Source organism: Typopeltis vanoorti, chromosome 12, assembly GCF_054136105.1.
Source record: "Typopeltis vanoorti isolate ZY-2024b chromosome 12, IOZ_Tvanoo_1.0, whole genome shotgun sequence".
Taxonomy (NCBI): domain Eukaryota; kingdom Metazoa; phylum Arthropoda; class Arachnida; order Uropygi; family Thelyphonidae; genus Typopeltis; species Typopeltis vanoorti.
The window spans coordinates 104,570,413-104,591,561 of record NC_143560.1 but is presented as its reverse complement, the minus strand read 5'-3'; the positions used below and the strand labels follow the sequence as shown (position 1 = coordinate 104,591,561).

General features: G+C 35.9%; 1 protein-coding gene across 1 annotated transcript; it reads right to left on the bottom strand.

Moving 5' to 3' along the window:
- Window positions 1–273: 273 nt before the first annotated feature.
- Window positions 274–11,712, bottom strand: LOC150101096 (astacin-like metalloprotease toxin 5). Its single transcript, XM_090401636.1, has 6 exons — window positions 11,624–11,712; window positions 10,247–10,317; window positions 10,026–10,104; window positions 5,420–5,537; window positions 1,872–2,050; window positions 274–561 (listed from the first exon to the last, which is right to left on the bottom strand). The coding sequence occupies exons 1-6, from the start codon at window positions 11,682–11,684 to the stop codon at window positions 338–340; spliced, it is 732 nt and encodes a 243-aa protein (XP_090257762.1). The 5' UTR covers window positions 11,685–11,712; the 3' UTR covers window positions 274–337.
- Between the last annotated feature and the right edge of the window lie 9,437 nt (window positions 11,713–21,149).

Sequence of the window (21,149 nt, the reverse complement as noted above, 5' to 3'; positions counted from 1 at the left end):
GGTTTTTCTCTATAGCATTACAATTTTGTTTAAATAAGCGATGGATTTTATTCTAGCTTTGTTTAAACAAAAATCAAAGAATGATAAAACAATATTTGTTATTACACATTATGTATAAACATTAAATTAAAAATAAACATCTTTTGGCAATATTATCATTTGAAGTATGAACTTGAATTATTACAGTATATTGAAGTCTTAATTGGTCTTATCATATTGTTCGTATATCTCAGTAAATGAAAAAACAAAAAAAAATAAGAGATTAGTAATGTCTCCTGATTGAATTTATTTATTTATTTATATGCTGTTGAAACAAATAACACATGTTTTGTTTTTATCAACAGCGATAAGCATATTTCACTCTTGCCACATCCGATTGTGTCATTGAAGATTTCGTATATGGCTCCGTGAGTGTTACTCCAAGTTTCTTGGCCTCCATGGATTTTCTATTATTGTACATTGAGAAAGCGTACTCACCGTATATCATTATGGAATAATAGTCGAAAGTGTTAATCTTATCCATTTGACTCGAAGGCACCAACGCGAACTGGCTCTGCATGTCTGAAAAAAAAAAAGTGATATTTAATTACCATTTGATCGGCGATTATGAAAAGTACTTACACAACTCTAACAGAAGGGGAAAAAAGTACTGTCGGTTTAGATCCACTTATTTAATTACAAGCTCGCTTCATTTACACACTCTCACGTTAGGCTACAATTTCATTAGAAATCGGTGATTTGTCCAGCCGAATCACGTGGCTGTCTTATACGATTTAGGTACTTCTCTCTCTCTCTCTCTCTCTCTCTCTCTCTCTCTCTCTCTCTCAATTGGTTAACGCTTTGGTGGATGGTGAAGAAATTCACAGTCAACGTTCACTGGTCAAGAGATTAAGATCCCAAACTGCCATAGAGATCAAAGACTGCAGCTCGGCTGCAAAAGAGAAAGGCCAAAGTAAGAACTATTAGTACTAAGGAGATTCAATTATCAAATACCAAATAGCAATCAAATTTACAGCTACATTTAGAAATATTACATGCAGACAGCATATGCGCAAAACAACTTAAAAACATGCATTCCTGTAAAAGATAAAGCAATAGGCATAAGACTGCTGACCACACTGCGCTGACTCATTAACGAAACATTTTTGAAGTAGTTTCAATCTTCGTATTTCCCTCTGTGTTAGGCTAAATGGCTTATCACAGCCAAGTCGTATGGTTTCATAACTTAAATGCTCTCATGTGATGAGTTAATCACATCTCAGCATTAATACATAGTATGATCTGTCTGTCAGTTGTGTGTATGCTTGGACCTCCCTCCCTCCCTCCCTCCCTCCCTCCCTCCCTTCTCTGAGGCTTGAATGGGAGACAGCACCCAATGACGTGCAGTGAAACCAAGTAGAAATCATTCGTTTACCTTTATTTTATTTTATTTTTTGTTCTTTTTTTTTACCCATGGAGTAATAGCAAGCAGAGATGGCAAGCTGATATGCAGATAAGCCTGCATAGCAACTATACAATACATGACTACAAACATATTTGTGTAGTTGTAAGGTAATTTGCATAGCTTAACACAACACACACACACACAAAAAAAAAATATACACGCTTTAATGCTTTAAATGCCTATACTAACTGAAATATTGTTAATGATTTTAAGAAAGAAAAGTAAAGCCAAATCGAATAAAACACTAAATTACGAGCGCGTATTCAAATAATTTGCTTACACCCTTTGTCTGTGTGGTTTTAAGGGGCTTGAAAAAGTTCCGTATTTGATCTCTAGAGCAGCCTTTCTGCATTATATAAAATTAAATACAAAATATAAATAAATAATCAAATAAATAAGAGCAATAAGAAACAGCAGTGTCACAAACCTGATTTAATGTTTGCCCAATAGATGGTTATATAGTCATCACGATCGTATCTGTTCTGTTCATGAAAGAAGCCAACAGCGTGTAAAAATTCGTGGATGACTATGCCCAAGTATTCGCAACCATGTCCCAAGGAGAGCTCTTGTGCACCAGATTTACGGCAGCCGACGAACGAATAACAGCTGCAAATGAAATAAAGAATAATTGTTATTTATTTATTCGGAAAATCCACAGAGAGAATATTTTCTCTGCGGATTTTTTGTGTATTTCATCTTATTACTATTATGGTACATACAATACTTTAGATAAGTATTATATGTACGTAATTCTTTTTTCTACTTTAGGGAAAAGAATTTCAAACATGGACTGTTTCGCCCTGTTCACGACATTCTTCGCTCACTTTTGACTAGAATTACAGACGTCACTCTCTCTTGGATAGACTTTCCACTAAATATCGATAGACGAATACAGGTAATTTGACCCATTACTTAAATACCCATTACTAGCAAAGATGGACATTTGATCTTTCTCTCAATCCCAGCAGTCTTATCTCTTCGCAAAAGTACTCTATACAGTGTTTCCCAACCTTTTTTACGTCACAGCACACCTCATAAGCAAAAATAATTTCACGACACACTATGAAGGAACATTGTTCTATTAACATGATTAATTTCTTCTATTTCATACAGGGATTCAATTAATAAGATCTTTCTTTCAAATATTTGTGCATTATAATACATAAACATTCCAGCTAGACATTCGTTTCAGATATTTCTTATGCAGTCATAAGCACGAAATAAACGAAACAAATGGAATGAAAATACCCAATCCATACATCTTCAGTGATTGATATTTGACATAGTTTTTATATCGCATCTATGAACTAAATTGTAAGATTTGACTGAGTGAAACTGTGAGTGAATTTTTAGAAAACTTATTTTATAAAATTATGATGTGAAAATACAAAAGTAAAATTAATTATACACAAAAGAATTACTGAGTATTTATAAATATTCTAATAATAATAATTTTATGACAAAATAAACATTTTAAGTGTTAATATAAATATCTACAATATTCTTTTGCCATAGTTAATACATATATTTCCAAACTTTCCATATAAAGAAAACCTATAGATACTGGACGTTATTTACATTATTCTTCCAACCATCATAGATCACAAAAACATAGCATCATTCACATGTTACGGAACAGAGCCAAAAAGTTTATTTCAGACGAAGAAGTACAGACAGAACTTCCTCAAATTGCTATAACGCTATCGCAGAATGGTTTTCCTACAAACATCATCAACAAGTTCCTTTATAAAGACAACCTCCAACAACAAAGAACAGTCACCCAGTACGCTTCAACAGCAGTCATCCCTTATGTAGATTCAGTATCTACAATATTCTTTTGCCATAGTTAATACATATATTTCCAAACTTTCCATATAAAGAAAACCTATAGATACTGGACGTTATTTACATTATTCTTCCAACCATCATAGATCACAAAAACATAGCATCATTCACATGTTACGGAACAGAGCCAAAAAGTTTATTTCAGACGAAGAAGTACAGACAGAACTTCCTCAAATTGCTATAACGCTATCGCAGAATGGTTTTCCTACAAACATCATCAACAAGTTCCTTTATAAAGACAACCTCCAACAACAAAGAACAGTCACCCAGTACGCTTCAACAGCAGTCATCCCTTATGTAGATTCAGTCTCTTCAAGATTAGCGAGAATGTTAAACTCTCACAACATCAGAGTGGTATTTAAGCCAGCCACTACCATCTGACAAGTATTAAGATCTCCTGAAGACAGTGTACTATTTTTCAAATATCCAGGTGTTTATAGAATTCGATGTACTTGCAGTCTTTCATATATTGGGCAAAATTCAAGAAGTCTGGAAATCAGACAGAAGGAGCATGTTGGGGATGTCAATCACAATAGAACACTCTCCTCAAGCATAGCCCATCACTTTGCAACTTCCTACCATGCCATTGACTGGGAAAAAAGCTCTATGCCGTACTTAGATGATGATGACGGTTACAGAATTTTCAAGGGAGCGGCAGTGGTATTAAGAACGGGTAACAACCTCAACAGAAATCAGGGTGCCATACTTAAAGATGTATGGTAAAACTTAATCAACTCACTCAGTTTAACGGAACTACAATACGCGAAAAATTATGTAATGCGTGTGCATACAACACGTATCCATGATACTGACTGAAGCTTCTCAACACAAACACGCATTGTCACGCATAGTTGCAAACTTGCCTAACAGTTAGCAACGTTTCTGTATTCTCTCATATTTTTGGTGTGTGTACCGTTCAGCCTTGACAAAACTAGACAGTCGCTAGCGAAACTAGTAGGCGGGATTATACTAATATATGTATTAATAAAGTACCTATGGTCTCATAACGACAACAAATCTCGTTTTTAAGTATTTTATGACCAAATATGTATAATTTAAATTATGGAAATGTTAAATGTGTGAATCCCATTGGTGTTTGGGTTGATTCCGCTAAATTTATATTTGATATGCACAGGTTTACTCCTTACTTTATCCTTTTCTGTATTAATTTCCCATCTTCACTAATAGTGTGTCAAAATTCATACGACTGTTGGTTAAGCTGAGCACAACGAAGGTAGTATGTGGACCAGTTCTATTGCGATACCCTTAACGTATACGACAAATGTACTACTCTCCTATTATCGAATGATATACCTGTCTCTACTCATACTAACTTCTATGAGCTACGTCTTCAGAACAATAACTTATAGGGTAGATTGTAATCCCAGCGGGGGGAACCACTTTCTCACTGTTTTGTTTTTTTAAGGTATTTGTGCTCCAAGTACGCGGATTCTCACAGATTCGAGAAGAAAATTGAGTTTTAAACATTGTAAATTAATACACGTAGCCATGCCCAATACACCTACACCGACCAAACCATCCCCACCCCCCACATACCAAAACTAATTACGGTTAGGAACATGACCTTATCTACAATGTGTGGGAATGCACTCGACATGCCTTCTCTATTCGGAGAATGAAAAGACGTTCGAATATTTGTTATTTATTTGTTTTATGTTACAACAAGATGAGATATAATTAAGATAGAAGGTTAGGATTTTCCAGACTCTTTACTTCAAATGTTTTTTGTAGGATTATGATTGATCATTGTTTGAACCAGTAGCAAATATGGAACTCTGCTGTTAAGCAATATTAAATATTAAACATTGAATTATCGTTTTTTTTTGTAAAATTCTAAACTATAAAAATATTTTGTTCAGCAAAATCATCCTATTTTTATTTTATTTTATTTTTTTTTATAAAATTTGGATTTTTTTTTTTTGTTTGTTTTGAGTTTTTTGGTGAAGGATAAACCGATCAATTATGGTTGGCTTATCTCGCCATGTTAAACCAAGCAGCGATTTTAACTTACCTTTAAAATAAATCTCCTTCATTTTTACTACATTTTAAATTAGCTGAATTTACAGATGACTGAAAGGGAAGAAGGATATGCTGTTACCCTTAACTTACCCTTCACCCCTAAAGATATGGATATAATGCTGATGATTAGTACGACGAACAAGATTTATGCATCCTCCAGTCGCTTGGTTGATGTGTTGAGCAGCAGAATCAATAACATCAGCAATTCCTGCAGAAGAAAAAAAAAAAAAAAGGCTATTTCAGTTAAAACAAGATTCAACAGTTTTACTACATTTGAAATTATCTAATATCATAGATGACTGAAAGGGAAGAAGGATATGTCCGTCTTAAATAGTATCTTAAATAGTTGAAATATTTTTACTTTTCAGAAATTTTAGCCTGAAGATTAAGCGGATAAAAATCAGTAGTTCCATCCATCCAATTATCGCCCGTTCAACACGGGTTGAGTTACCTAATTAGAGGGTTTTTCAGGCTGTTTCATATGGCCGGTTGCCATTCCTGTGTTGCATCCCTCTAAGAAAGTGATGTTTGTAACCCCAGGAGTACGCGAAAGGTGTTTACGGGGTACGACACACGTTTAAATTTTGATTCCCTTTTTTTTTCCCCCTTTTATATTTTTATCGCCGTATTATCGGAAATGAGTGCAGATCTATTCTATAATTAGCTTTTCATAACGAAAAGCTCTAAAGGAAGATAGAAACAAAATGTGTTTCTTGGCCTGTATCGACTGACCTCCATTACAGTCAGGTCTGCTTGATAGCATGGTCGCGTTTCAACTGCGTGCTTCCAATTGTTTGCATCAATTTTATATTTAAATAGTTTGAACCGCTCAGTCGAACTGTCCACTAAATTTCAAAATCATTCGTATCATGAAGTGTAAGATTAAGAATGATTAAGACTGCATATGCCAATCCGAAAGTTTGGGAAAGTGATCACTATTAATTGTTCAGAAGTTTTTTTATTTTAGGTGCCTCCCGCCCACTAAAGGTTGATAAACCAATAAAAAAGGATTTTTATATTTTTATAAATTTTTATATAATCTGGTAATTCACGAAACATTTTGAAGCCACTTCAGGCCTCCAGTAAGCTGGTCACTGGAAGATGAAATTCATCTTCTACCGAGTAGAGTGATTAAATTTATTGTAATGCAAATATTTAAAAATAAATCTCTGTATAATTCGTGTTTAAATAAATATAACTTCCAGACTGTCTCTGCCAGAGAAGGGAGACGCCGGTGCTACTACGGTTACGGTTCAAAAAGGATTAGCGGGTACTGAAAGTTTGGGAAACACTGCTCTAAAGGTAGGTGTTTATGTTTGTAAAATGTGTGTGTTAAGGGGCCGGTTGGTTTGCTTGTTTGGGAGTGGGGAGTGAAAAACCAAGTTTCCTCCATTCCCACCGTATAAGGACGGGTAAAGCACCTCCAATCAGCAATTAACATGAGCAAATCATTAGTAATCATGAGTAAAACAAAAGTTAAATCATTAAGATTAGGGGACTATCCTGGTTTGACATCTGTTGTTCCTCCTTCCTACTTACTATGATATAGATTTCAATGGTTTACAGTGTTATAATGTTCAAAAGGACTTCGAAGTTCAATGCTCAGGAATTGTGACAGTTGTGTTTAAACGTGCAAAAGTCGAGCAGTGAATAACTGGAATCAGTTGCTTCCGGAGCGATGAATCTCGCTATAAAAGTCGATGTACATCGGGTGACAGTCCCCAGCGAACACTTAACAGCATTGTCACAACCTTAAAATGCGGTGATGGAGAAAGTATGATAATATTTTTTGTTCAATGGATTCTTCCTCTGCTTTTCATCGCCATTGCCACGAACAAAAGGAAAGTCTTGAACGACGTCGCATTCCTATACTTAGGAAATTCTAAGGTGAGGGAATAAAATAATAAGATCAGATTTGTTTGCAAGCGAGCCATAAAAATAACCAAAAATAATCCAATAAAATAACTAAGTTCTCTCAAAAGGACAATCGTTAGCACCAAGATACGATTTTAATGAATTGAGAAGATTATTATGACGGCAAATGACTAGATGAGCAGCCTGTGCAGAAGGAAAGATTGCTAGATTTTGGATGTATAGGGTGAGTTTGAGGGAAGAATGGATTTATTTATATGAGATGCACGGCCTGCATTGCAATGCGTTTAGTATATCAGAAGTCTAAAGAAATTATTGATATGAGATCTAATCGATGACACAAATGTGCATAATCGTGGAAGTGAGTATGATAAATGGACGATTGTGTGTTCTTCCAATCGGACTTGTGTAAGTGAGACATTAGATACGAACAGAGGTCTACAAGTGATCCAACTGGGTCAGTACAGACTAAAGTACTGATTATTATGTCTATAGATGAATGCCAGGAGTAAAAGGAACGAAGGGATAGAGAGATAGCATAGCGTTTGTAGCCTTAGTGAATATCCTTTGGCTTCACACTGTAGGCAGCACTGAGACCTGGCTCTCAGAGGCAGATATGCTAACCGGTATCGAGTTTAAAGGGTACTGCATTTCTTTTAGAAAACACAGACAGAATATGATGGAGGGGGGGGGGGGAGGTATTGTTAATGATGTCGGTTGATTTGAGTGCAGTTTGGGTTGAAAGTCATAATTGGATACTAGTAACAATTTTCCATGTAACAGTCTGAGTCTGTATGCTGATTAGTAGAATCGAATAACATCAAACGCAGAATGGGGTGTAGATACAGAATCAGAAGATCAGTTTCTGAGGACGAGGAAATGCACATCAACAAATCAGTCACGATAGACACTAAATGAATGATCATAGGGGACTAATTATCCGAATATTGATAGTGTAGTGGTGGTGGTGAACGGTAGATAGCGTTGGTGTAGTTGCGGTTAGTTGTAGTTGGTGGATTGAATGGTGGAGATAGAAAGTTGTAGAACAAGCCCTCCCTCGATGAGTCTTTCGAATCCCTGGAAGTGTCAAGTAGTAATAATAATAATAGTAATAAAGTCTAAAGCACTGCCCGCTGGACGCATGCGCCCCGCGATGCGATTTTGTGCGGTCCGCCTGTGGGTTTTGATTTTCACAAGGAAAAAAATAAAAATAAAAATCTGAATCGAATGTGTCTTAGACATTTTAATTCTATCACCAATCGATAATCTCGATGTTGATAATTTTATTTAGTGTTTTTACATCACTATATACCCACGTGTTTTTCAAATATTAGATGTGTCAAAGAAGCGTTCCTATACTGTTTGGTTCAGACGCGCATGCTCTGGACACTCACGGGAAACGTGAGCGCGCAATTAGTGTTGTTCGTTTGTTCAGCTTTCGAGGTTGTGTGGGAGCTGCTCACCAAATTACTAGATACGCATTGGATGCGGTCCTCGGATAAATCTTTTTTTTTTTTTTAAATGCGGCCCTCGGATTACCAAAGGTTAGACAGCCCTGGTGCAGTGCATAAATCTTATGAGAAGAATGAAACCAAATTTATTGATCTGTTGCCAGACAACTTCCTCAATCATCATGTGGAAGGAGGAACTCGAGTTAAAAGAATGTTAAACCTATTAGGGGGGAGGGGTTCATTTAGACGTGGCTGTTTTCCTCCTTTGGTCCCAAGTCACTCCAGTGATCATACTGGGGTGACCTGGGACGTGGCAAGCACATAAATGTTCCATTCAGAATAAATTGTATGCTGAACTACAAAGCAGGAAATTATGACCTACGGAGGAGAATCCTGAGTTCAGTGGAATGGTATCAGTTGCTGGATGGAAGGAATATTAACCGTGAATGAGAAGCATTTAAGAAATACTTAAGTAATGCAATATTGGAATGTTCTGTAGACTTCGCAAACAGGGTAGGAGTGAAATGGATGTGCAATCTTATTAAGCAAGAGATTCTTATGGAAACGATAATGAGGAAGGAACACCCTGCTCATAAGGACGATGTCAGCTGTGAAAATTGTATAATTTGTACGGGAAGCTATGTTCGAGGTATGAAACCTAACCAGTTCTGTATAATGATGTGTGCCAAAAAAATAACTTCATTGAATGCTGATATTATGAGGGTAATAGATGCAGAAGAGATGGTTCAACTGAGTGTTTATTTTACTAAGAGCTATCAGTCTGGTGTAGGCAACATGAAGCTCGATGGATGAAGAAACTCAGGTGTATGAGGAAGAGGTAATAGCGTGGCTGCATAGGCTAGTGCTATTAGAATGTTCAGCTGAATTGCTTATGCCTTTGACCAGACCGTGTAATTTGAGTCTCAAAACAGGGAATGTACGATAATCCCATTACACAACGATGGTGGAAAGACCTGCATCCAACTGTCAACTTAGTATATCTGGTAGCAGGAGCTAGCATACAAAAGTGGGTTGACAGTCAAGTCAACCCACGTCTGTATGAAGTGGGTTGACTTAAGAAGAACAGCGAGGATTTACATGATCTTATCTGCACACGATTTCTAATAATATTACGGTTGATTTAGACACGGGAAGAAGGGAGGTTACACCATGCTACTTTTGGACTTTGCTAACTGCACAAGTTGGACAGTGTACTTTTGCCTTATTATATATTATAGTGGATAACAGGATGGCTGACTGCAGATATCAAAGAGGAGGCAGTTTTATTTTTATTCTTTTTTTTTGAGTGAATATAAATATAAATAATTGCAACTTAAAATATAAATCAATTATAAAAATACGAATTGGCTCACCCAATGCATCGTTACCGATCACATAAGGAATTACTCGATTAGGCCACCGGTAATAGTCACCTTTAATGGCATTGCGTTCCTGAAACATAATGAAGATTATATGTACCAGAGATTAGTATGAAGTGACAAAATGCGACTGTCAGAATTCTTGTATATGACTGGTAAATTCAACGTCCATTAAATTCATAAAGTCTTATATGAAATGAAACATCGGATCCTACCTCAGGAGTGTCCATTCCCATAATATCGCCTTGAAAGAGATCAGGATTTTCCATCGGTTTATGGAGAGGTCCTATTAATGAGATAAAAATCCTTTAACTGAAAGCAATTTTTAAATTAACTACAAAAGGTTGTTCAAGTTCTTAACGCTGTTATTAACTTGTATGAACTAACTTGACGAATACAGCGAAAGTCAATGCAAAAGGGTGAAGAATGGAAATGTCTGTTGGGAGAACAAAGAGATCCCATCAATATTTCAGGAGATAAGTTAACAACGCAGCCCCATTTTACCCGAGGAAAAACAAGACGAAAGCTTAAAAGAACAAGGACTCGATATTTATGAAATTTATCGTAATGACGTTTATTCATGACTCTTTCGATTAGCAGAACGAACAAATCACAAAATAGTTTAACGAATATGAGGACTAGAAGTGGAAGAAGTCACAAATTGAGGTATTAAAAATAAGTGTCAAAGTAATAACTGAAAGCCAATACGGTCTGATAAAAGTGACCTCTGAACTTGCGCCAAGAACTTCACTCTTTAAAATTGCAGAACGAACTATTAAACCAACAGCAGCATAAGGAAGACCTTATCGTAGACGGCCTCCCTGAAACCAACAGAAAACTTAAGAGATATAGGTTCTAAATTTAGGCCACACTATTGACTGACCTCTGCAACTGAATGACATTCAGTCCGTAAATCCAAAAAGAGAAAAAAATAAGGCTTGCCATGAGAGCTAGCAGGTTGAAAAAGACCAATAGCCTGGGATCCGAATATATTTCAAGTTAACACTCCAACTTCTTGTCTAAGTATCTAACGCCATTCTACCAAAATCTGTTGTATACCAATCTAGAAAAGCAAAGTCAGAAAAAAACACCAACATTTTATGGATCAAAGGCCCAAAAATATTCATGAGAAAGTCACAAAACTCAAAGCCGATACAAATCAGGAGCTCCCAAAACAAACACGCTACCACTGAAAGCGAAGTACTTTTGACCAGAGCAAAATAGAGGACTGCTACTTTCAACCAGAATCAACATGGACTATCACGCAGCTGTCATGTCCCTTCATAAATGATAAAGGTTCCGCATCTATCCTTAAAACAATAAGAACCTAGAGCAGCATAATTAATGTATGAACAAACGTTAAGCATATTACGGACAATTTCATTGAAGTAAAGCGATAAAATTATTTGCTTTGCAGTTGAACGTTTTCTTAAATATTATTAAAAGCTACTTAATTCAGAAATAATGTGAGAATCTAAAATTTTATAACAAACATGCAAAATTATATTAAAAAAAAATTCGTTCTAGAAACAGTGTAACAGTAAAGAAACAGGAAAATAATTGGTACAAACAATTTTAAAGAATAAACGTACCATGTGGTAAAGCGGTCACTGCCGCTACCAACAGGATGGCACAGACGTAGAAGATCATCATGGTGGCTTTACAGGAACGATTGCTGACGAAGTACTCTGTGCACACCTTTTCCTATTTATACTTTGATAGATTCCGGATTCACCTATTTGCACTGCTTTATCATCCATACCAGCTTTCATGATTATCTGCTTTCTCGTGGGATACAAATCGTGCATCCTTTTTGTCTGATAAAATGAAATCTTTGTTGAGCATTGAATAAAACTGTACGGTGTGATAAGACCTTGAAAAGTTCTGCGTAAAACCAGGAAGGTAAGCGAGATAAAAAATAAAATAAAAGAAATAAAAACACTTTTATTTAACATGCTTAATTAAGCATAAACATGTGCTTACTTTAAATTGTTTAATTGAGAAATTGAAAGAGAACATGAAAGGGTTGTTGGAAGAGGCGAGAGTGAAGAGGGAGGAAATGAAAATCGTCAGTATTTTACCTTGCTATGATAAAAATGAATTAAAAAGAAGGGCTATGATCGCAAACGATTCGATGAGTAGGCTATGTAGAAAGAATGCATACGAGATTTTGAATGTGTGGAGTGAGTTTGAGAGAAGATTGGATTTGTATGAGAGGGACGGCCTATTTATATTATTATAATTATAATAATATAAATATTGATCGTTACAATGAGCAAACAGTCATTTCGGGTGGATCCAGTTCAGGGCATCTCTTCAGCTTTGTAACCAAAAGACTGTAGGTCCGAATCCCATTACTATAAATGAGATTCTATTGTTAATTAATTTTATTTTCTTATTATTAATTATTACTAAATTAAAATGTTTCGCTAATTTTCTCAAGGCCTATGCATTTTGTAGAATGACGTGTGTCTTTATAGTGCTAGGCAGCACAGAAAGAAAGTCCATTCTAATTTTTCTAAGCCTTTCTTCAACTGGTTCTCGAGTTAGTCATTGTTTGGTACTGGCAAGTAGAGGTACTGGCAATCTCCGTAGCGCAATTGGAAGAACAGCGGAACATTGAGCCCTTCGATTTGAAAAGACCTGGGTTCGATCCTCGTCGTGACGAGGGGAATCTTTATATGGGCTTTTTCAATTGAAGGTGAGCCCGATCTCATACGTTTTCTCCCCGAAACTCGGATTTTTCATCCCGCGTGCAAATCAATCGGCCTTCAGAACACATTCAATTTACATACAAAAATAAATAAATACTGTTGTTGGTGATGAGGGGCGGTAGTTGGCATTGATGGTAGCAGTGTCAAATGGGAGAACTGAGTACTAGTGAAGAGAGTGAGATGTATTTAGCGAAGTAGACTACAGTGCCCTCCCGCGATGAGTTCTTGGACTCCGTGGAGGAGTTACATATAATAATAATAATAATAAAGACTCACGTTATTTCACATAATACATCGGGTTAGGGATCACTACGAGATGGCAGCAGTTGTCTGCCTTATTCTGTTTCTCGGACATTCAAAATCATCGATTGTCTTGGGCGAGCTATCTGTGAATGAATAAGGATGGGATTGCTGCCTTCCAGTTTACAAAAAAAAATAAAAAATAAAAATAAAAGTAAAAGCTAACCAGCCTATTGTACTCACTCGGTGGAATAAAACGCAATAGCGGATTTATTTATGTTCATTATTTCATACGAACATCCTTATTTATGAATAAAATAACCAAAGAATTCACAAGGCCGATGTGTGTTGCGAGTTTTTAATAGACATAAAAATAAAACTGAACTCAAATTTGTTTATATCCCAAATTAGGGAAGTGTTTGGAATACTGTTTTAGGATAGTTTAGCTAAGAAAAAAAATTGATAATAGCTTGAAGAGGATAATCTGATTCAGTGCCGCCGAGACAAATTTTCGGACCTGTGACAAGTCTGTGGTTCCGGCCCCACTTAAAAAAGTGCATAACTTTTGTTTAATAAAAAAGTCAAATAAAACATTGAACATTTATTTAAAAAAGTGTACAATAAATTCAAAATTCGATACTTTATTTAATGTTTGTATTTTGTATCGTATGTAATGTATCGAATTTTGAATTTATTGTACACTTTTTTAAATAAATTTTTAAAGAAATGTTATATTTTTATTGCCTCCAGATTTATGATGATACATTTCTGTTGGTCAAATTTTTATTAAAAATGTAATTTCAATAATTAAAAAATCAAATTAATAAGAATACTTACTTTTATTTTTTAGCGCACTACACTATACAGTTGCACACTTTACAAACAATCACAAAACCTTCGTCTTTCAAAATAATAACAAGAACGAAGCGTTCTGGCAGGGAACATTACTGTGAATGCAAGCAATTGCATTCACAGTAATGTTGCATTCGTGCAACAACCTTGCACGAACACCTATTGAAGTCATCACCCGCTATAACTACAGCGATCCACGCCAAGAGAATCAGTGTCTTCCGGGCACTCAAAGCGAGCTAAAGAGCGTAGCCGTCTGTCTAAAAGAAAACACAGTATCATTCTCGATATGCCTTTATCATTGTTGCATTATTACGAGAATTAAAACCATGCATTATCAACACAGTTATGTGGCCCTACGTTCGGACCCCTCTCGATGCCGGGCCCTTGACAAAAGTCTCAGATGTCACCCCCCCTCTCGGCGGCCCTGATCTGATTAATTAATCACCCTGCTCTCATAGCTGCACTCGTCACTCTCTCAGAGACATTCTATTTTTGTTCTTATGTCTCTTCTGTCGGGATATTCATTGACGAATTTTTGCTTTCTCCACTTTCCTTTTATACTGTAAGAACTTAAGTGTAGGGTTTTCGGATTATGTAGAAAATAAATAAATATATATATAAATAAAGTTAAAAAAATACAGAACAGTATCTTAGTTCACCCATGGTACTGTGGGTTTAGAAGCTTTAATGGATGGAAGTCACATAAAAATGATTTTTATATTCTTTTTTGTCCCTCCCTTCATACGCATAAAAATACTCCAGCTTCATGTATTTTAGTGAAAATTTAGTGAATCTTTACTACTTTTTGTCTACAAAGATATAAATCAATAAGTATGGAAACGGTTACAATCAATTATAAAACGATGATTTTCGTAACGTATTCTCTTATAGCGACACAATTGCTTATTACAGCAACTGAAACTAAAGCCGCTTTTGCATATGGGCAATGGAAATGATTTCCCCCCCCCCATTAAAATAGCTCAACAGAAACAATACAACAGTAATGGTAAATAGTGTCCATCACGCAGGATGGAAAGAATCGTTATTATCATTTCGAATTGTTTTGTCAATAAAAAGTGAATTATAAAGAAAATAAATATTTCATCAACCACTTCTGAACCTAAAAATGTTCAAAAGCAAACATTACAGCATTGATTGCAACATACATCTATGAGCAAATGAACATAATCCTTGGCAAGCTATTATCATTACATAGGACAACATAGTTTAAGATGGTTCGTCATTGAATTTTGGATAGGAAAAATGTGATGATAAGGACGCTGAAATATTACCATCATTGCAAACGTTCTATCGTGGACTCCTTGGCATAGCCTACAGTTTGGAAAATTAGGACACGAATTAGCCAGTGGAATGTTAAAGCACTCTCTCAAACAGGAAAACTAGCACAACTAAGAAAGGAGATGGGAAAATATAAAATTGAATTATTTGGAATTAGTCAAGTAAAATGGAATGGTATTGGTAGAAAAATTTTAACGGTAATGCTTATTTATTCAGGGATGCCTAATAAAACTGATATACATCCGTATGGAGTTGGAAACCTCATGAGCAAAAGATTTGGTCACGCAATCATTGGATGGGAACTAATTTCAGAACAACAGTAAATCTTAAAACTAAATTTGGAAAGCTAAGACTTGTTCAGTGCTGTTTCCCCAACTGAGAATGCATCCTTTGAAGAAAAAGAAATGTTTTACAGTTTACTTTATAAGACCTTGATGGATAACGAGAGCATGCTTCTCATGGATGACTTCAACACTGAAGATGATACAAATGATGAGGGGTTGGAGAATGTAATTAGTAATCATGGTTTGAAAGATAGAAATGTAAAGGGTCAATTGTTGATGGAATTGTATGAAAATGTAACTTCATAAGAGGTGGCACAGTCTTTCAACGTAAGAGAATACATAAAGTAACCTGGGTGTCAAAGATGGCAAAACACAAAGTCAAAAGACTATATTGCCATCACCCAAAGGTTCAGGAAAATATTATTAGATGTTCGAAATAAAAGAAGTGCTGATATTGACTCAGATCATCACCTAATAATGGGATCTGTACAGTTATATATTCGAAAAAATCATCAGAAGAAAACATTTAATAGACGGAAGTTTGATATTGCTAAATTACAAAATGCTGAAATCTGAATGAGTGTAAAGGTTAAGGGAAAATATGTACTTTTGAAGGAGGAGAGGGTATAAGGAATGATGACATAGAAGTTGAGTACCGTCGACAGGGTGTAGCATAGAGGCAGCCTGCCTCATGGCGCGGCTTAATAAGGTCGCTCGTTCAGCCATATTGTGGTCGGCACCGTCTCTGTTGTAAGTGCGGAAAGACGTTTTTCCAAGATTAAACTGATTAAAAATTATTTGCGAACAGCAATGACCCAAGAAAGATTGGTTGGTCTGGAAATTATATCGATAAAGGTGAATATAGCTTATAAGTTAAATTTAGAATAGCTTATAAACAGTTTTAGAGCAAACATTTAATTAATTTAAGCTAAGGGATATTACATCCCATATTATTTCTTTTAATTTTCCATTTAATTAACATTTAATTAATATTATTATGTAATCATTTTACATTAATGTTTCTCTTGTAATAAAAACAAAATAGTAATTGGAGATTTTCTTATATTTTTTGTCTTATAATCGATCAGGGGCGATATTTAATTCTTTGCCTCAGGGTGCGATCTAATCTGGCGACGATCCTGTAGAGGCTAAAAGGAAAAAGGTAAAAAAGTCCTTAATTATGCTAAAAGAAAAAACAAAAACAAATGGTTATCAGTGGAAACTTGGAAACTAATAAAATGCCAGTCGTTTCAATCTCTTGTATTTTAGCAATACAAAATAAGTGGTGTGATACTTTCATTATAAAGAAAAGCAATGTGTCCCTTTTCTCTTGACCTTATTCCATTTCGCTGATGACATCCACTGATATACCCATGCATCGCTCGTGATAATAATACTGATGACAACGCCGAATGTAAGAAATAAAAAATTGTTGATAAAATGTATACAACATATGGGAAAGTTTTCATGGTTTTTATGAATGTTTTTATTCGTAGTCATTTCACATATTTTTTAATAATTAAAGGACAGATCAAGCTTTTCATGTTTATCGTAAACTGAACTTACAATAAAATGCTTAAATAAAAACTGCAGTACACAAGCTGTTGATTACTGTTTTTATTGCAGTCAAAATGACATGGAATTACTTGGAATCTGCTGTTATTTTGCATTGTTTCTATCCTAACTGCCTCGCTAATATAAAACACCGAAAAGTCACAGAAATTAAGATGGCAACTCATGGGACTCGTATTCTTCAGTACTTTTTTTCTTGTAGTTGAACTTCTTCTACGAATGGCAATACAAATGCAAATGAACGAAAAAATAGTGTTTTGTTTTGTTGTTTTTTTTCACACAAAAAAAATTAAATACGTACAATGCTTTATATACATTTTCTAGTTCTTTGAGAGTGTTTATCATGGTAGTTTAGGTTGTTATGCCACTACAAAAGCAACAGCAACACCAAGTATGACTAATAAAAAGCTCCAACTTAACAAATTACCAGAATCTGGACCATCGTGAAAATCAAACGTTCAAATTCTCCTAAGAAGACTATAGAGATGCTAGCTAGGACTACAGGATATTTCAGTGGATATATTAATTATCATCTTATTTTTTAATCTTAAGCTACAAGAACGAATTTGTGTTGATGTACTGCAATGTTTCTCAACCCTCCATATTTCAACTGTCAAAAGCCTTATTAGTTGTATGCAGAAAATAAATTCCTATCACAAATAACAACGAAACTAAGATAATGAAGGAGGAAAAAAAACTGTTCTATTGATAAGATTATTCTCAACCCAAGGACCCACGTTGGGAAACTGGGAATCTGTAGATTTATGTATTACAAAATACATGTTTTTGTTTTTGTGGCTGAGCACAGGCACATATTAGGATCATGTATATCTTGGATCTTTACTGTTGAGTCATCGTACTCCATGGAGATGACCGTATAAAAACAACACAATAAACGCCTGCCATAGCACGTTTTTCAATTATGACCAATGCTCATTCACACGACGGTTTAAGCGACTTGACGCTGCTCTGTTTTTAAAAAATCAGTTTTCGTAAACTGATTTTTTAATGACATCGTTGCTCGCTACATTTCTCTGTGTTTTGGTGTTTCACAGTGATTTATAAACTGTTTATTATTTTATTGCTGTTAATAACGTCAGATAAAATTTAAATTAAGGGTGTTTACTTAAACTGAAAAGAAGACAATGTAAACTGGTCCTCTTTCCAAAATTATTAAATTTAATGACGGTGAATCGGACACTCAAATAGACGGCACGTTAAGCTCACTTCGCACAAATATTGTTACGAAGATAAACGTTCTAAATGAAGGGGTAAATGCTACAGTAGTTAATTATTATTATTTTTAACGGGTATCTCCATGGAGCCAAAAGCCTCATCGCGGGACGTCAACAGCATAGTTCACAATATCATACCAGCCACAATCCAATCATGGGAGGCAAAAGCTAACCAGTATTCGCACAGTACGTATCATCCCTCACCTTAAACTGATTCAATGACGAAGAACTAACAATATCCGCGGGTTACCCATTCCATGAATTCGCCACCCAGGCAGCAGAAAATCTACACCTCACATTCTTTCTGACTAAAGGTTATTCAACTTCCAATGATGACCCCTTGTTCTATCCCCACTTGTCATACACTGAATAATTTCTTCCACTTCCATTCTATCAAACCCTTTCAGTAACTTGAATGTTTCGATCATGTCACCTCTCTTCCTTCTATCTGCCCATTTTTGTAACCCACAAATCTTCAGCCTCTCTTCATATGGAACATTCCACAAGCGTGAAACCATCTTAGTTACCCACCTCTGAATCCTCTCAACCACCTCACCAAATCTGGCACAATAGTCCAGATGGCGCCATATCAGAGTCTTATAAGTTGAAAGTTTTTTCAGTTGGTTATCCATAAATTAAAGATGCGAGGAAATTATATTCTTGGTTTCATCCTTTATCCAAGTGTAAGCAAGCAAAGTTTTGCATGAAGTCACTTCATGATGGGACCACTTGTATATAGAGGCTAATGACTTCACATCAATTGCCTTAGTATCCCAAAATGCAATGCACATCCTTACGAACGTATATAATGCTATTCATTATGGGAAGGGACAGAAAAAAAAGGGCACTACCCAGAGAGGTTTTGGCTTTATTGAGGTCTCATCAGTGAGAGCAGATCCAGAAGAGATACCAAGGAACGAACGAACGAATAACGTTTCTGGCGAGTTGGGTGAAGCAAAAATGCTTTTCATATTCCCCTTTGTCTGTAAAGGAAGAACTTTGAATGGAGTGTGTATGAGCTATAAGCTCGCCCAGTGAGGACAGTGAAGTTACTGAGTTCAGTTGGACTTGGACCTTTTATATTTGTAGCTTTCCGCTTCATTATATTCCAAAGTTCCTTGATCAACGGATTTGGGTGGTTGCTTGTCTTGATAAAGAACTTCTCAGCTAGATCTAGGAGAAGGGAGGAGATGTAAGGAGTGTTGACTTCTCTATGGATCTAGGAGTTTCTAATAAACCAAGGGGCATCTAGAATCATCCTCAGGCACTTGTTTTGTAATCTCTGTAGTTTTTGAATATTTTTATTCGTGGTGTGGCTTTATGCGGGGGATGCATTAGTGATGACCGGTCTTATTACCATCTTGTAAATTATTAACTTTATTTGTGTATCCAGTTTGCTTTTTCTGTTGATCACAGGGTAGGGCTGGAAAATTTCTTTGGATGTCTTCGAGGCTATGTGTCTTACATGATTGCTGAATTGGAGTTTTTTTTTTTATCAAGTATCACTCCAAGATATTTGACTTCAGTCTACTATGGAATCTTAACTCCCAAAAGATGAATGTTCTCCATACTATGGATTTTCTTTCTGGAAAACATTATGGCTGAGCTCTTTTGTGAGTTTACTTGGATCCTTCAGTCTGCTAATCATTTTTTTTAGTATATGTATACTGTTTTGGAGTTTTCTAGTTGCCACTTTTGGGCTCAGTGATCTTGCCATTAATGCAGTATCATCTGCATATAATGCAGTGATAATGTTGTTCTCGCGTTCACAAGGATGTCTTCTACGTAGATTGAGAACAAGATAGGGGCAAGAAGAGAGCCCTATGGAACGCCTGCAAAGACATTGCGTTTGGGTGATACTGCTTCGTTGATTTTGACTTGCATATATCTGTCTTTCAGGTATGAGTGGACTATTTTTGTTAACTTAATTGGCAAGTTAAATTTCATGAGTTTCTAAAGAAGGCCTTGATGCCATACTTTGTCAAACGCCTCCTCAGCACCGATGAAGATGGCAGCTGTATGGAGTTTCCAATTATAGCCTTTTGTGATGATCTCCACTAGCCGGTGTACTTGTTGAACTGTGTTATGGCCCTTGCGGAAGCCAAACTGCTCGCTCGGTAAAATTCCTAACTTATCTGTTTCTGCTTGAAGCCTTGTGAGGATCACTTTCTCAATCACCTTTCCGAGACTGGACAACAGGCTGATAGGACTGTAGCTTTCGGGGAGTTGAGGGTTTTTTCCCGGCTTCTTCAATGGAATGATGGTGGCTGTCTTCCAAGCAGTGGGAAAATGCTAGTATCTGAAAATGGCATTGGTAATTTTGACGAGATGGACTATGGTCTTTCTTGGAAGTAGTTTTGTTATTCAGTTGGTTATGCCATCTGGGCGTGGAGCCTTTTAACTGTTTGATGAGTTAAGATACCGGTATTTATTATTTCTTCCAGAGTAGTGGGAGTGATATGTTCTGAATTATCAATGCTATCGTAAAGTTTTCCTAATATGACGGTGAATGTTGTATACAAGGTTAATGTTTAGATTTGCATAACATGGATTGCACTGTAATTCAAGGTTATCTATTGGTGCTTCAGCTTTCTCTTTATCTGTATGAACAATCCCTTTCTTGGTTTGCATAGGGGGTATGAGTTGCTTTCTGGTGCAGATGGCTCTTAAGAATTTCCACACGGAGTGATCTTCAGCATTGATGTTAACCAATTTGGCTTCCCATTGACGGTTTCTGTTTCTGAAGAGCTTCACGAACTTGTCTGTTTAGGTTGTTCAGTACTGTATTTTCTTGTGGGACTCTTGTATTATGGAATCTCTTTCTGGCTCTGTTTTTTGCTCAAATTAGGTCCATGATTTCCCCTGGGATATGGTTGGTTGGGTGGAAGCAGTGGTTTGCCTGACTGATTCTATTGCTTTCTG